Here is a 17,188-nt window from a genome sequence, read left to right on the forward strand (position 1 = left end):
TGTGTGTGTGTGTGTGTGTGTGTGTGTGCGCATGTGTGTGTATGTACGTGTGTGTGTGTGTGTGTGCGTGTGTGTGTGTGTGCATGTGTGCAGTGTGTTAGAGGGAGCTGTACTGCTTGATGTACTCTGTGACTGATAACTGCTGCGATGTGCCACTTGTCTGTCTGTCTCTATCGGGCCAGCTAGCCAGCACTAAATGATGATGTTTGTAATCCAACAGCGGTACCCTGAGATCTCTCAGCAGGAGAGACAAGAGGGAGAGAGAGAGCCTGGTGTGTGTGTGTGTGTGTGTGTGTGTGTGTGTGTGTGTGTGTGTGCGTGCGCGCGTGCGTGCGTGCGTGTGTGTGTGTGTGTGTGTGTGTGTGTTGTTGCTGTTGCTGTTGCTGTTGTTGTTGTTGTTGGGGTGGGGGTTGCTGTTGTCTGGCAGCCAAAGCACAGAAGCGTGTGAGGCATGCTAACGTTAGCAGCCAGCAGCAGCACGGCGAGCTACCACCACTCCCTGAGAGACTCGGATAAATTTGCGCTGTTCATCTCTCTTAGCCAGCAATACGCTAAGCAGCCATCAGCGAGTGAGATACAGCCGCTGATGTGCTGCTGGTGGTGGCAGCCAAAAAGGTGGGTAAATTACGACCTGCTGTCTCTCAGTGATCACCATATATCAAATTAAAAGAAATAGTAATGTTCCCCTTCCCCTTAAGACCAGATGATACCAGCCTGATACTACAGTAGCTTCTCGTGATGTCGTCCAGTGGTTCTCAAACGGGGTCCTTGAGGGGGTCCCCAGCAAAAAGGGCAAATTATTTTCACTATAATTCCATCCATAAGTAACACAATGACAGAATGTATGATAACTATTTTGGTTATCATGGGTTTGATGCACTTTCTGTAATAAAACGTCTAAAAGGGGGAAAAAACGTACCAGATTGGGGATCCTGGGACAAGATCTTATCAAATGGGGGGTCTGTGGTCTAATGTGTGTCAGTTTAGGGGTCTTGACATGAAAAAAACGTTTGACAAACAACTGATGTAGGCCTATGATTTAAATTCAGTTGATACAGGAATGCCAGCAAGGCTGAAAAGGCGACTTCTGCAGAAGGTGGCTAGACTGATTTTAGATTAGCTTTACTGTCCACTATCCCTTTTAAGAAGTATAAGATCTCCAGTTAGGACACATTAGCCTAATATAGCCTAGCTGTTAGCAGCATGTTTTAACCCATTGATACCTGATGCAGCATTTGTGTGTACAGTATATCCCTCATTTGTGTGTGTATCCCTTTAAGACCGCGGTTCGCGGTCTTAAAGGGATACGCACACAAATGCTGCATCAGGTATCAATGGGTCAATACTATAGGGCAGTGATACTCAACTGGCGGCCCGTGGGCCACATGCGGCCTGCGGGCGCCCCCTGTGTGGCCCGCGATGGAAATGCGTTTTTTTTTTTTTTTTTTTTTTTTTACAGTGCACCTGAACGCAACATGCAAGATACCCGCTGAATAAGTGTCCAAATGTTCATGTCATTCTGGCCAATACTCACACTTCTGTTATAGCATTTCAGTCTGGAATATGGAATATCTTTCAATAATCTATGATTTAGCTGCTAAATTGTCAAATATCGCCGTCTGCTCGCTACCCAGGCACTTACGTATGTATTTAACTTAAGTAACTATCCGGTGTGCACAACATTGTCAGACTAAACTCCGTCTGACACCTACAATCCGCTACAGAGAAATGTATATTGATTGTTTATTAACTGGCCCCTGGCCTTCTATCATTTCACGAAAGTGCCCCCCGGGCAAAGCAAGTTGAGTATCCCTGCTATAGGGTCCAAGCCTAATACAAGGAGGTAAAAGTAAATACATAAATAGGTAGATAAGCATTATTATAGGCTAAGAAACAATAATAGTAATGGCGACTCACACTATGGATAATTGCATAGGATAAAGGCCTTACTCATATGACCCGCCTATAGCAAAGTGAAGAGATGTGCTGTAGTAGCTGAAGTATTGAACAATATATTCCATCTTCAGCGCCGGGAGCTGTTCTGATTGGCTCTTTAGGTCAGACATGAAAACACTGCACGCACGCACGCACGCACACACCTCAGACGCCTCACCCACCAGGATGAAAGGGCAACAGTGGAGCATGTTATGTTCGAGGTGTATAGCTCCAGCTAACACGGTCAAAATGAAAGATCCGCTGCCCCCCCCCCTCCGGCCATGTGGAGATCAATAGCCAAGCAGAATTCTTTGACCCGCCCGATAACGCTGAACGTCTGGGAGGCCTCTTTGACACGCGCAACGGCCTAATCGGCTGTTTGACTCCAAACACTCAGAGTTTATGAATATGTAATGAGCGGGGTGGCGGGGGAGGGGGGAGGGGGGGGGGGGGGAGGAGTAAGCGTATGAATAAGTGAGGTTGCCCAGCTGTGCATCAAAGATCTAGCCTTGGTGAAGTGGAGGCCTGAGCTGCATGCTGGAACTACTATACCGGTCTACAAATTTGACAACTTTTGCCTCTATGTGCGTCATTGCATTGCAGTGTTTCTCAACCTTTTTTTTTTCCTTCATATTAACCCATTGATACCTGATGCAGCATTTGCGTGTATATCCCTCATTTGTGTGTGTATCCCTTTAAGACCGTGTTAGAGAATGGAATTACCACTCCTCATCCGCTAATATAATATATAACGTAACAGCTAATATAAACCAAATGAATGAAACCAAGATGTCTTATAGAAGTATATTAAAAACCATACATTCTCTGGCAATCTGCATTGTCAGAGGACTGAATCTCAATGTACACATCTGATCATGTCATACAGAGTCCAAATATTCAGTAATGACTGACAGTTTGACATAATGCTTTATACTCAGAGAGGCTGAGGAAGGAGGGGGGAGAGGAATGGGATGATCTCTTGGAAATGTGTGTGCGTCTCAGTCTGACAGAGAGTTATCAGTTGGTATTGGACACGATGCACTGACCAAGGTCTCAGCAAAGTCCTCAATGCCACGGGTGAATCTATATGTGTGAGATGTCATGTCATTGTATTCTCATAGCATTAATTATGTGTATGCAACTATTAGCTTATTGATTAGGAAATGCCCATGGAACTTATATTTTTCTCCAACAGATGGCGAACCCGCATCTTCGCTAATGTGTCCTAACCCTCGGTCTTAAAGGGATACACACACAAATGCTGCATCAGGTATCAATGGGTTAAGGACCCATAATTGAGTCCAGAATTATATGATTAGCCTATATTGTAGGTATACCAGTGAAACTATGACTAAAACAAGTCATTCTTCTCTTAATTGTTTAAAAAAATATTGTCAATTAACTAATTGGTGAAGTTGAACACATTTGTCAATTTGCTGGGGACCGACCGCCTGGGAACACCCTCAAGGACCTCTGACGGCCCCCCCCGGACCCCACGTCGAGAACCACGGCCCTATAATACTGAACTGCACACATGGAGAAACATCTGTACAGAATGATGCAGTGGAATTCTCTTAGGTTCCCCCCAACATAGATTTTCACTATCCTTCATTTTGAGAGGGTCTAAGATGAAATTACACAGAGTCTTATCTGAGAGTTTGTGCAGTGCGGAACGGGTCAAGAACGTACTGATATATTATTCCCGCGGTGACTCTTGTTGTTTTGAGTGGGATCTGGAAGAGTTTGTGTGGAATGGAGCCGTATAGGGCTGGTTCTGATCCCCGTGGAAAGCAGGCAACCAGCAGAACATCATAAAGTTCCAAAGTTGACCTTGATGAAGGAGATGAGGGAAGAAAACATCATCCCCTGGCACATCTGTGCAGAGTAGGAAGGAAGGAGGGAAGGAGAGAGAGAGAGAGAGAGAGAGTGTGTGTGTGTGTGTGTGTGTGTGTGTGTGTGTGTGTGTGTGTGTGTGTGTGTGTGTGTGTGTGTGTGAGAGAGAGAGAGAGAGAGAGAGAGAGAGAGAGAGATGAGGGACTGCAGTGGAGGAGGGTTGTTCCTGGACATTGATTGGGTGAACATCGATTGACAACAACCAAGTGGGAGTTGGCAGGGTTTCACTCGTGACTCACGGTGCCTCCTCTCTCTTTCCGAGCGAGGAGATCTCCCAGTGATTCCCCCCCGCTGAGCCGCCAGGGAACGCAGGGAGGGTAAGCATGGAGTCAAGAGGGACGTTAGCCTTCATCCACAGCTCATCCCCGACGCCAATCAATGGCTGACAAACGTGATGGAACCCTAACGCAATTAACCAGGCAGTCTTTGGGTAAAAAAGCCTGCGATGTGGCGGCGGCCATGCTTGGCTGTTATGAATGTAGTTGACTTTCTTGGCCGCGCCCACCCAATTGTTTCCCCTCATCTCCTCATAACTCTAATTCTTCCAATGTACTCGGATTTGCATCGAGCAAATCATGTAGCAGTGGAGGTGTCTGTGTGTGCTGACCGACCGCACCACAAGGGGGAGTGCTAACTAATGACTGTATAGGTAGCTGTTGGAGAAAATACAAGTTCCGAGAAGTCCTCAATGCCACGGGTGAATCTCATGTTAACTTATAGCATTAATTATGCGCATGCGATTATTAGCTTATTGTGGGTTCAGTGTTTCGCTCAAGGACACCTTTAAAATTAGCTGTGTTACCTCGGATTGAGCGATTACACAGGACGCTCCCTCTGACCATTCCGCAACCCTGCTTCGTCTAATTATGGATGCTTCTCGATGGCCTCAGAGAACCACCTGTAAGAACTAACAATTGAATATGGTGTAAAAATCACTACCTTTGAGATTTAGAAGTGTGGGAAATATGATGCATCGAGTGCAAGAACATGAACACAAAAATGCGGGCCCATGTTCACACACGCACTCTTACTTTCTGTCTTAAGGCTCTCTCTCTCTCTCTCTCTCTCACACACACACACGCGCACACACACACGCACACACACACACACACACACACACACACACACATGCACACACACACACACACACACCAATTCAGCAGATCGCACTAAAGATTGTGAGCAGCAGAGCTCGGCGAGTTGTTTCTCTTGGATGGAAACGGATTCATGGATTGACCTTGACTCTTTTCCTCCAACAAATCTGCTGGAAAGCTCCAGTATATTTTCCAATAGCATCCCCTGGAACCATCACTCACACCCTGCTGGAGAGAAACTGATCAGGGATATATTGCCATATATGTTTTTGGGCGAATGTTTGCTTATTGTAATATCTAAGATATTGCAAATTAGACAAGACTTTATGAGATATGTTTCTTTTTTTCTGTAGTCGATATTCAATGTATGCATTTGTGGATCACCTTCGTTCATGATTTGACGTGTTATTATCTCTCAAGGTTGATTGATTTGATTTGATAAGGCTGATCACAGTTTTGATCTAACTGGGTTGTCTGCTATCGACTGTCCCGGTCCAATTAACTTTGAGCAGACACCAAATTGAAATGAGCCTTTAATTGGGGCTAATTTGACCAGTAAATGGGCATGCCCATTGTCTGAAAGTGGAGCTTTTTTAAATAGCCACAGGGCCACCGTACCAGCCCACACTCAGACCAAGGTCTCTCAAATCACTTTGAATCTGCATTAAGGCCCCCCCGAATGTAAGAGAGCTCATTTCCGACACCTGCGTAAGTGCCCATTCGATGCGCACATCTGTCTGGTTTCTCTGACTTTCAATCTGCCACAGGGTCATTGCAAAACCCCCGAGCGGACATTTTCATCCGCTCGGCCGGCCCGTCCCCAAACGACCACTCCCGCGCCCTGGCTTCACCTTGTGGTCACAATGGGAAAAGTTCTATTAACTGCTATGCTCTCCCAAGGTTAAGACGTGATCTAACACTACAGGACAACTTTGTCTACGAAGACAGACAGGAGGATCTGGATATTTGGATGTGAAAATTCTTCATCTTAATACCATTTGAATATCCTTATCCTAAGCCACTCGTGGGGTGGGGGTGGGGGTGGGGGGGGGGGGGGGGGGTGGGGGGAGCCTCGTCGCTCAAGCTTAGCGCTCTCAAGACAGCTGCTCCTTGTTAAGCACATCGCCTCAGACTCCGAGACTATCAATGGGACCATTACCGCCCATCTCCAGCCCTCACTGCACACACAGACACCCACGCACACACACACACACACACACACACACACACACACACACACAGACACCCACGCACACACACACTACGCGCACATCTATGGCCTTGCTGGGGAAACGGCATGCTGGAAAAACGGCATGGTGTTGTAGGCTCGCTGTATGCGAGGTCTAGGAAGGCTACTGCTGCTAATACAACACAATATTTCTTTTACTCCGGTCCCTCTGGGCAGCAGACGTCCTCCTGCATTACAACCTATACAGAACAGGCAACAACATGCTTCGTGAAAAGCCTCGAGCCAACAACTATACGCATCGCCAAATCTAACCTCTACAGCAGCAGCTCAAGAGCCTCCCCTAAACAACACGTGGAGCTGGGTAACACCCCCCCCCCCCCCCCCCCCAAGACGCCCTTCCTCCCCCCCCCCCCTGATTACATCTGGAGAAATAAAAGGCAAAATGGAGAGATCATGTAGAAAATCAATCCGCGGTCGAGTCGCAAATGAAATTCATTGGAAATTGTAAAAGCGCTCCAAAAGAGTGGGGTAGCAGAGGGGAGAGAAAAAAGGGTTGAAAAGCGTGATCTAAATGAAGATACAGTAATATGCCTGTTACATAGTATTCTCTCACGTAGCGCCTTTGAGCGAGTAAACCAGTCTTTTTCTGAAACAAAACCGACTCTCACTCAATCCCAGGCCTCGTCGTCACGTGACCCAGGCCTCGTCGTCACATGACCCAGGCGGCCTCGTGATCACATGACGCAGGCGGCCTCGTCGCCACGTGACCCACAGGCCCTGATTTAGTTTTTAATCAAAGCTGTAATTGTCAGCTGCATCAAAACCTGGAGACAGAATCACAGCCGATGCTATATATAGAGCCCAGGCTAACCAGTGACGCCTAACTCCAAGCCAACGACACCTCAACAAACTAGAGTTGAAAACATGGGAGTATAAAAAAGAAAAGAAAAAAGGAACAGCTCGCGTGTACCTGCGTGTTTGTAAAGCTGAATGTGTCTATTGTCCGACGTGCTACGTGCTACGTGCTACGTGCTACAGTACGTGGGGTGATGTGTGCGTGTGTGCTTGTGTTTTCCTGATATCCTACGGTTGTCTTAATCTCCTTTCAGTGTTTGCCCCTACCATTTTCCATGTGCTCTGCCTCACCGACACTGCCATCCGGCGTCGTCCTCTCGTAGCTGTCCTCGGGCAGGGGGAGGGCGCCCAGCCGGGGGCCCGACGAACTCTTGCTGCTGGGCGTCTCCGACTCGTCCAGCCCGCTGTCGTAGCAGCTCTGCAGCGACCCCTGCTGGTGCGGGTCCTGGGGCTGGCTCACCACCGAGAAGGTCACTCGGCGAAACGGCTACAAGAGAAACCAGACGGCCGGGGGTCACTACAAAGGGGATTTGCTTTGTTTTTCTTATCCTATAGTTTATATCTCTTCTAGTTTCTTAAGACGTCAACGCTGAAGCTGGCCAGCAGAGGGAGGAGTTGGGATAAAGACCCCAGGAAATGCATTCAGATCCTCTGGGTAAGGTAATAGGACAGGGAGAGAGGGGGGGGCGAGGGTAATGGGGGGCTACGTCTATCGGGAGAAGGATTCATAAAGTAGGAGGGGTGCTACCTATAGGTTTGGGACACTACCGCTAGAGACCTGGAATGACACTTCCCTAGCCACTGGAAACACACATAACCTCAAGTCCTGTCTGGCGATGGCCACCACCCGCCTTCCCACAAACAAGGTCCCCTCTCTTTCGCTTCCACTGAAAACGTTCAACAGCCAGACCTTGTGATAGGGGGGACATGGATGAGGAGGTACAAAGGCAGTCTTTGACACGCTTCCCCTGAAGGCACCACGGTACACATGGCAGCTGGCTGAACCCGTGCGTTAAGCGCGGCTAAGGAGGAGGAGGGGAGAGCGCGCACACGGCCCGGGTCTCGTTCACCTGCTCGCTTCGCAAAACACAGAGACAAGGGTGGGGCGAGTTGACTTGCACAGGAGGGGGGGGGGGGGGGGGGGGGGGGGGGGGGGGGGGGGGGGGGGGGGGGGGGGGGGGGGGGGTGGCGAAGACGTGCGAACGAGACCGTAAAGTCACAGGCGCACAACGCAGACGCCGCCACGCCTCGTTTTACCAGCTGAGCTGTGGGGTCGCGTATGGCTTCAATATGTGTCACTCACTCGCACTAACAAGTTATTGAACAACAGCGTCTGTTGAGCAGTGCCAGAGCATGCCGTTAAAGCTCAGGACAATTTCCCTCTGTCTCTGTGTGTTCCTGTTCCTGTTCCCTGTTCTCCCTCCTGTTCTCCCTCCTCAATCCCTGCATCAGTGTGTTACAAAGGTAACATCTCAATCCCTGTATCAGCATGTTACAAAGGTAACATCTCAATCCCTGTATCAGCATGTTACAAAGGTAACGTCTCAATCCCTGTATCAGCGTGTTACAAAGGTAACATCTCAATCCCTGTATCAGTGTGTTACAAAGGTAACATCTCAATCCCTGTATCAGTGTGTTACAAAGGTAACATCTCAATCCCTGTATCAGCATGTTACAAAGGTAACATCTCAATCCCTGTATCAGTGTGTTACAAAGGTAACATCTCAATCCCTGTATCAGCATGTACAAAGGTAACATCTCAATCCCTGTATCAGCATGTACAAAGGTAACATCTCAATCCCTGTATCAGTGTGTTACAAAGGTAACATCTCAATCCCTGCATCAGTGTGTTACAAAGGTAACATCTCAATCCCTGTATCAGCATGTTACAAAGGTAACATCTCAATCCCTGTATCAGCGTGTTACAAAGGTAACGTCTCAATCCCTGTATCAGCGTGTTACAAAGGTAACATCTCAATCCCTGTATCAGTGTGTTACAAAGGTAACATCTCAATCCCTGCATCAGTGTGTTACAAAGGTAACATCTCAATCCCTGTATCAGTGTGTTACAAAGGTAACATCTCAATCCCTGTATCAGCGTGTTACAAAGGTAACGTCTCAATCCCTGCATCAGTGTGTTACAAAGGTAACGTCTCAATCCCTGTATCAGCGTGTTACAAAGGTAACATCTCAATCCCTGTATCAGCGTGTTACAAAGGTAACGTCTCAATCCCTGCATCAGTGTGTTACAAAGGTAACGTCTCAATCCCTGTATCAGCATGTTACAAAGGTAACATCTCAATCCCTGTATCAGCGTGTTACAAAGGTAACATCTCAATCCCTGTATCAGCGTGTTACAAAGGTAACGTCTCAATGGCTGTGGATAAGGAGGAAACATGCTAGCTGGGGAGCTCGCTAAGGTCAGATTGATTGTTTGTTGTTGGTCATGATTAACGGTCCGCATCAACAGGGCTGAATCATTGACAGTAGTGGTGTAGTTAGGGATTGTTTGTTGTTGGTCATGATTAACGGTCCGCATCAACAGGGCTGAATCATTGACGGTGGTGGTGTAGTTAGGGATTGTTTGTTGGTCATGATTAACGGTCCGCATCAACAGGGCTGAATCATTGACAGTGGTGGTGTAGTTAGGGATTGTTTGTTGTTGGTCATGATTAACGGTCCGCATCAACAGGGCTGAATCATTGACAGTGGTGGTGTAGTCAGGAATGTCATACCGAACCGACCTGGATAGCTAGGCTTAGATAGTGAGGTAATATGCAGTTGTGCGGTGGTAGCATGGAGGGGGGTGTTTCCAGGACGCTGGATTACACCGTTAAGCCTTCTTGAGGTGTCGTGGGCCTAACTTAACGAAACGTCGGTGAAGGAAGGTGCCCACTTGAAAACCCCAATGACATGCTTCATACTGCTGTTGGCTAGGGTAGGTAACTGGTGATTTGTGTCTTGTTTATTAGTTTGTTAGCTTGTTAGCTTGTTTTATTCTGGATTGGGCTTCTAAATGTGTTTTTCCTCGGATTTTGGCACAAGGGATAGTAACATCTTGTCCTGTGTATTAATTAATACTAAAGCTAGCTTAGGCTAGTGACTGTTGTGAATAGTGCAGCTGACAACTAGGGAAAGACCTAGTGACAGCATGGAAAGACAGCTGACAGGAGGGATTAGACCCCATCGGGGCTGCAATGGGTTAGCTGCTCATTGTGGCAGTAGCCAAGGCCAATAGGCCATTGGTTACACCCAAACTTGCTACGAAACAGAATTATGAAAAAACACCCCTAGAGTCTGCGAGAGCGGGGGCGGAAGATGACTCACCTATGGTTGACACGGTTATTGACTCTGGAACGGACTTGACTATGAGTAGGGAAAACATGTCAGTGGAAGCCACTAGTTCAGATGTACCGGTAGATGGAAAGAAGCGTCAGGTTTGCTTGTGTGGCTGGCAGAAGGTAACAACTTTGAGGGGCCTTAGAATCCATCAAGGCAGGAAGAGGTGCTTGGTAGAGGGAACACAGGGACCCCGCATTGATAATTATTTCTTAAGAAGTTTATCAAGTCAGTCGGGTGAAGTCCAGCGACAGGAAGTAACCCACAGCTCGCAGGACATCAGCACCCCTGATGTTGAGGCAGGTCCTAGCACCGAGGGAAAGCAGAGAGGCCAGCCAGCCAAAAAGGGAGAAGATTAGCGGTCAGAAGCCTAGAGTTAAGTGGCCAGGTGCAGCGGAAAGTAGGAAGTGGGAAGATATCAATAGTGATTTGGTTAGGATGTTAGAGAAGCTTAAAGGAACTGCTGAGAGTAAGTTGGAGAAAATGGGAGATTGTATTTATGATTATGGTAAGGAAAGGTTTGGCGTCTTTGAGAAAAGGAAGAAACTAGAGGGTGAGGTAGTTAAATCTAGGCGCCAACAAGAGATAGATAGACTTATCCAGGAGAGAAGACAGCTTAAGAGGCAGTGGAGGAAAGCTACAGAGGTTGAGAAGGAAGGCATTGATTGCTTGCAGTCAGATGTGAGGGATCGGTTGGCAGTTTTAAGAAGAGCAGAGAGCATTAGGAAAAATAGGAAAAAGAAAGAGAGAGCTAGAATAGCATTCTATAAGGATCCATTTAGATTTGTGAAGTCATTGTTTAGTAAGGAAAAGAATGGTAGCCTTATGGTACCTAAGCAGAAGCTTGAGGAATATTTGGAGGAGGTTCACAAAGATAGGGAAAGGTTTAGAGAGATGACAGTCCCAGCTGATATTCCACCTATTGGTGAAATAGAGAGCCAGTGTGATGATAGCCCACCAAGGTGGAAAGAAGTTCAAGAAGTAGTGAGACGTGCAAGGGCCTCTTCAGCCCCGGGTCCTAATGGAGTCCCCTACCGGCTGTATAAGAGTGCTCCAGATGTGTTGCAGTTTCTATGGAAGCTGATGAAGGTAGTCTGGAAGAAGCAGGTTATTCCTAAGGCGTGGCGTAGAGCAGGGGGAATCTTCATTCCTAAAGAAAGGGACTCGTTAGAGATAAGTCAGTTTAGACCTATCAGTCTACTTAATGTTGAAGGGAAGGTTTTCTTTAGTGTTGTGGCACAGAGGCTGTCTAGTTATCTAGAAAAGAATAGGCTAATAGATACTTCGGTGCAAAAGGCTGGAATTCCCGGCTTCTCCGGGTGCTTAGAGCACACCAGCATGATCTGGCACCAAATCCAGTCAGCTAGGCGTGAGAAGAGAGACCTGCATGTAGTATTCTTGGACCTGGCTAATGCTTTCGGGTCAGTGCCGCATAGTCTGTTATGGGAGGCCTTTGATTTCTTTAGAGTGCCAGGTAGTATAAAGAGCTTAGTTAAAGCCTACTTCTTAGATATTCAACTCTGCTTTACCACAGCAGAGTACACTACAGCTTGGCAGCAGCTGGAGATAGGCATTATGGCAGGGTGTACAATTTCCCCATTAGCTTTTACCATGGCAATGGAGATCATTATTAGGGCTTCAAAATGGGTAGTGGGTGGAGAAAGGCTGCAGGGAGGGCTGCGGCTCCCTCCAATTAGGGCATACATGGATGACATGACGACTATGACGTCAACCGCTCCATGTACTAGCAGATTGTTGGATAAGTTAAATAGTAATCTGCAGTGGGCTAGAATGAAAGTGAAGCCAAGTAAGTCAAGGAGTATTTCAATCATTAAAGGGAGGGTAGTAGGTAAGAAGTTTGTTATAAATGATGAGGTGGTGCCTACAGTGTTAGAGAAACCAGTCAAGAGTTTGGGAAGATGGTATGATGCAAGTCTCAGTGATAAGGGACAGTTTGAGGAGGTGAGGCAGGAAATGATTCAAGGTATTTCAAGTATAGACAAGTCAGGGCTCCCAGGAAAGTTAAAGTTGTGGTGTTTGCAGTTTGGATTGTTGCCTCGGTTGATGTGGCCACTGACAGTGTATGAGGTTCCCCTTTCAAAGGTAGAAAAGCTAGAAAGGATGATTAACTCATTCATTAGAAAATGGCTCGGAGTCCCACGCTGCCTAAGCAGTGTAGCCTTATATGGGAAAGGCATATTGGAATTGCCATTATCTAGCCTGACAGAGGAGTTCAAGTGTGCTAAGGTTAGACTGGAAATGACTCTGACTCAGTCAAAGGATCCAGTGGTTAGGAGTGTAGCGGCCACAGTTAAAACAGGGAGGAAGTGGAACCCAAAGGAGGCAGTACAGCAAGCACAGTCAGCTCTTAGACACAGGGATATCATAGGTCAGGTGCAGCATGGGCGTGGAGGCTTAGGGTTGTGCATAGGGAAACCTGTGTGGAACAAGGCATCAGTAATAGAAAAGAGGAAGATGGTAGTTTGAAGAAGTACATAGGCAAGAGGAGGCAGTAAGATGTACTAAGGCAGTGTCGCAGGTAAAGCAAGGACAGTGGGTGAACTGGGAGAGTGTAGAGAAGAGAAAGTTGAAGTGGAGAGAGTTGTGGAGCATGGAGGCCAGCAGAATTAGATTTATTCTAGGGGCTACTTATGATGTGCTGCCATCTCCCCAGAACTTAAATCAGTGGTTGGGCGAGGATGGTGCCTGCCCGTTGTGTTCTAGTGTATGTACATTGAGGCATATACGGCGTCACAACCAGGTGTTGAAATGTTTGGCAGCTGCAGTTGAGGAAAAGCGGCTAGAAGTAAATTCTCTAGTTGCTAGCAAAGAGACTAGACAGATCAAATTTGTACGTGAGGGAGAAAAGATTAGACCAATTAAGGTCAGGCACAAGTTAGGGCAGCTAAGTGTAGGTGGAGCCTGGGAAATGAGGGTTGACTTGAATGAACAGCTAGTCATCCCAGCATATATAGTTAGCACCCGGCTACGTCCGGACTTGTTACTGTGGTCTGAGGTAGAGAAGAGAGTTTATTTTATCGAACTCACAGTCCCGTGGGAAGATCGAGTTGAGGAGGCTTATGAGCGCAAGAAAGCTAGGTATGCTGAAATGGCAGCAGAGGCAGAGCAGCGAGGTTGGAGGGCTCGAGTGCGGCCTGTAGAGGTGGGCTGCCGTGGTTTTGTGGCAAAGTCCGTTATTGCCTTACTAACTGAGTTGGGCATTCGGGGACGGAGCCTGAAACTTGCGGTTAGCAACATGTCTCAGGCAGCAGAACGAGCAAGTGAATGGCTGTGGATAAGGAGGAAACATGCTAGCTGGGGAGCTCGCTAAGGTCAGATTGATTGTTTGTTGTTGGTCATGATTAACGGTCCGCATCAACAGGGCTGAATCATTGACAGTAGTGGTGTAGTTAGGGATTGTTTGTTGTTGGTCATGATTAACGGTCCGCATCAACAGGGCTGAATCATTGACGGTGGTGGTGTAGTTAGGGATTGTTTGTTGGTCATGATTAACGGTCCGCATCAACAGGGCTGAATCATTGACAGTGGTGGTGTAGTTAGGGATTGTTTGTTGTTGGTCATGATTAACGGTCCGCATCAACAGGGCTGAATCATTGACAGTGGTGGTGTAGTCAGGAATGTCATACCGAACCGACCTGGATAGCTAGGCTTAGATAGTGAGGTAATATGCAGTTGTGCGGTGGTAGCATGGAGGGGGGTGTTTCCAGGACGCTGGATTACACCGTTAAGCCTTCTTGAGGTGTCGTGGGCCTAACTTAACGAAACGTCGGTGAAGGAAGGTGCCCACTTGAAAACCCCAATGACATGCTTCATACTGCTGTTGGCTAGGGTAGGTAACTGGTGATTTGTGTCTTGTTTATTAGTTTGTTAGCTTGTTAGCTTGTTTTATTCTGGATTGGGCTTCTAAATGTGTTTTTCCTCGGATTTTGGCACAAGGGATAGTAACATCTTGTCCTGTGTATTAATTAATAAAAATCTGTATCAGTGTGTTACAAAGGTAACATCTCAATCCCTGTATCAGTGTGTTACAAAGGTAACGTCTCAATCCCTGTATCAGCATGTACAAAGGTAACATCTCAATCCCTGTATCAGCGTGTTACAAAGGTAACATCTCAATCCCTGCATCAGTGTGTTACAAAGGTAACGTCTCAATCCCTGTATCAGTGTGTTACAAAGGTAACGTCTCAATCCCTGTATCAGTGTGTTACAAAGGTAACATCTCAATCCCTGTATCAGCATGTTACAAAGGTAACATCTCAATCCCTGTATCAGTGTGTTACAAAGGTAACATCTCAATCCCTGTATCAGCATGTTACAAAGGTAACGTCTCAATCTCTGTATCAGTGTGTTACAAAGGTAACATCTCAATCCCTGTATCAGCGTGTTACAAAGGTAACGTCTCAATCCCTGTATCAGTGTGTTACAAAGGTAACGTCTCAATCCCTGTATCAGTGTGTTACAAAGGTAACGTCTCAATCTCTGTATCAGTGTGTTACAAAGGTAACATCTCAATCCCTGTATCAGTGTGTTACAAAGGTAACATCTCAATCCCTGTATCAGCATGTTACAAAGGTAACGTCTCAATCTCTGTATCAGCATGTTACAAAGGTAACGTCTCAATCCCTGTATCAGCATGTTACAAAGGTAACATCTCAATCCCTGTATCAGTGTGTTACAAAGGTAACATCTCAATCCCTGTATCAGTGTGTTACAAAGGTAACGTCTCAATCTCTGTATCAGCATGTTACAAAGGTAACGTCTCAATCCCTGTATCAGCATGTTACAAAGGTAACATCTCAATCCCTGTATCAGCATGTTACAAAGGTAACGTCTCAATCTCTGTATCAGCATGTTACAAAGGTAACATCTCAATCCCTGTATCAGCATGTTACAAAGGTAACATCTCAATCCCTGTATCAGCATGTACAAAGGTAACATCTCAATCCCTGTATCAGCATGTTACAAAGGTAACATCTCAATCCCTGTATCAGTGTGTTACAAAGGTAACATCTCAATCCCTGTATCAGCATGTTACAAAGGTAACATCTCAATCCCTGTATCAGCATGTTACAAAGGTAACATCTCAATCCCTGTATCAGCATGTACAAAGGTAACATCTCAATCCCTGTATCAGCATGTTACAAAGGTAACATCTCAATCCCTGTATCAGCATGTACAAAGGTAACATCTCAATCCCTGTATCAGTGTGTTACAAAGGTAACATCTCAATCCCTGCATCAGTGTGTTACAAAGGTAACATCTCAATCCCTGTATCAGCATGTTACAAAGGTAACATCTCAATCCCTGTATCAGCGTGTTACAAAGGTAACGTCTCAATCCCTGTATCAGCGTGTTACAAAGGTAACATCTCAATCCCTGTATCAGTGTGTTACAAAGGTAACATCTCAATCCCTGCATCAGTGTGTTACAAAGGTAACATCTCAATCCCTGTATCAGTGTGTTACAAAGGTAACATCTCAATCCCTGTATCAGCATGTTACAAAGGTAACGTCTCAATCTCTGTATCAGCATGTTACAAAGGTAACATCTCAATCCCTGTATCAGCATGTTACAAAGGTAACATCTCAATCCCTGTATCAGCATGTTACAAAGGTAACATCTCAATCCCTGTATCAGCATGTTACAAAGGTAACATCTCAATCCCTGTATCAGCATGTTACAAAGGTAACATCTCAATCCCTGTATCAGCATGTACAAAGGTAACATCTCAATCCCTGTATCAGTGTGTTACAAAGGTAACATCTCAATCCCTGTATCAGCATGTACAAAGGTAACATCTCAATCCCTGTATCAGCATGTACAAAGGTAACATCTCAATCCCTGTATCAGTGTGTTACAAAGGTAACATCTCAATCCCTGCATCAGTGTGTTACAAAGGTAACATCTCAATCCCTGTATCAGCATGTTACAAAGGTAACATCTCAATCCCTGTATCAGCGTGTTACAAAGGTAACGTCTCAATCCCTGTATCAGCGTGTTACAAAGGTAACATCTCAATCCCTGTATCAGTGTGTTACAAAGGTAACATCTCAATCCCTGCATCAGTGTGTTACAAAGGTAACATCTCAATCCCTGTATCAGTGTGTTACAAAGGTAACATCTCAATCCCTGTATCAGCATGTTACAAAGGTAACATCTCAATCCCTGTATCAGCGTGTTACAAAGGTAACATCTCAATCCCTGTATCAGCGTGTTACAAAGGTAACGTCTCAATCTCTGTATCAGTGTGTTACAAAGGTAACATCTCAATCCCTGTATCAGTGTGTTACAAAGGTAACGTCTCAATCCCTGTATCAGCATGTACAAAGGTAACATCTCAATCCCTGTATCAGCGTGTTACAAAGGTAACATCTCAATCCCTGCATCAGTGTGTTACAAAGGTAACGTCTCAATCCCTGTATCAGTGTGTTACAAAGGTAACGTCTCAATCCCTGTATCAGTGTGTTACAAAGGTAACATCTCAATCCCTGTATCAGCATGTTACAAAGGTAACATCTCAATCCCTGTATCAGTGTGTTACAAAGGTAACATCTCAATCCCTGTATCAGCATGTTACAAAGGTAACGTCTCAATCTCTGTATCAGTGTGTTACAAAGGTAACATCTCAATCCCTGTATCAGCGTGTTACAAAGGTAACGTCTCAATCCCTGTATCAGTGTGTTACAAAGGTAACGTCTCAATCCCTGTATCAGTGTGTTACAAAGGTAACGTCTCAATCTCTGTATCAGTGTGTTACAAAGGTAACATCTCAATCCCTGTATCAGTGTGTTACAAAGGTAACATCTCAATCCCTGTATCAGCATGTTACAAAGGTAACGTCTCAATCTCTGTATCAGCATGT

General features: G+C 46.0%; 1 protein-coding gene across 1 annotated transcript in view; it reads right to left on the minus strand.

The window, feature by feature from the left end:
* The window catches only part of pcdh7b (protocadherin 7b), a gene marked incomplete at both ends in the record, with an annotated part of 171,194 nt that overhangs the window by 74,152 nt on the left and 79,854 nt on the right, over window positions 1-17,188 (minus strand). The window contains 2 exon segments of the mRNA XM_083640585.1: window positions 7,234-7,323; window positions 7,325-7,453. Of these exon segments, the coding sequence (XP_083496711.1) occupies window positions 7,234-7,323; window positions 7,325-7,453 (219 nt within the window).

The sequence above is a fragment of the Poromitra crassiceps genome (assembly GCF_964638095.1).
Source record: "Poromitra crassiceps genome assembly, chromosome: 7".
NCBI classification, from domain to species: domain Eukaryota; kingdom Metazoa; phylum Chordata; class Actinopteri; order Beryciformes; family Melamphaidae; genus Poromitra; species Poromitra crassiceps.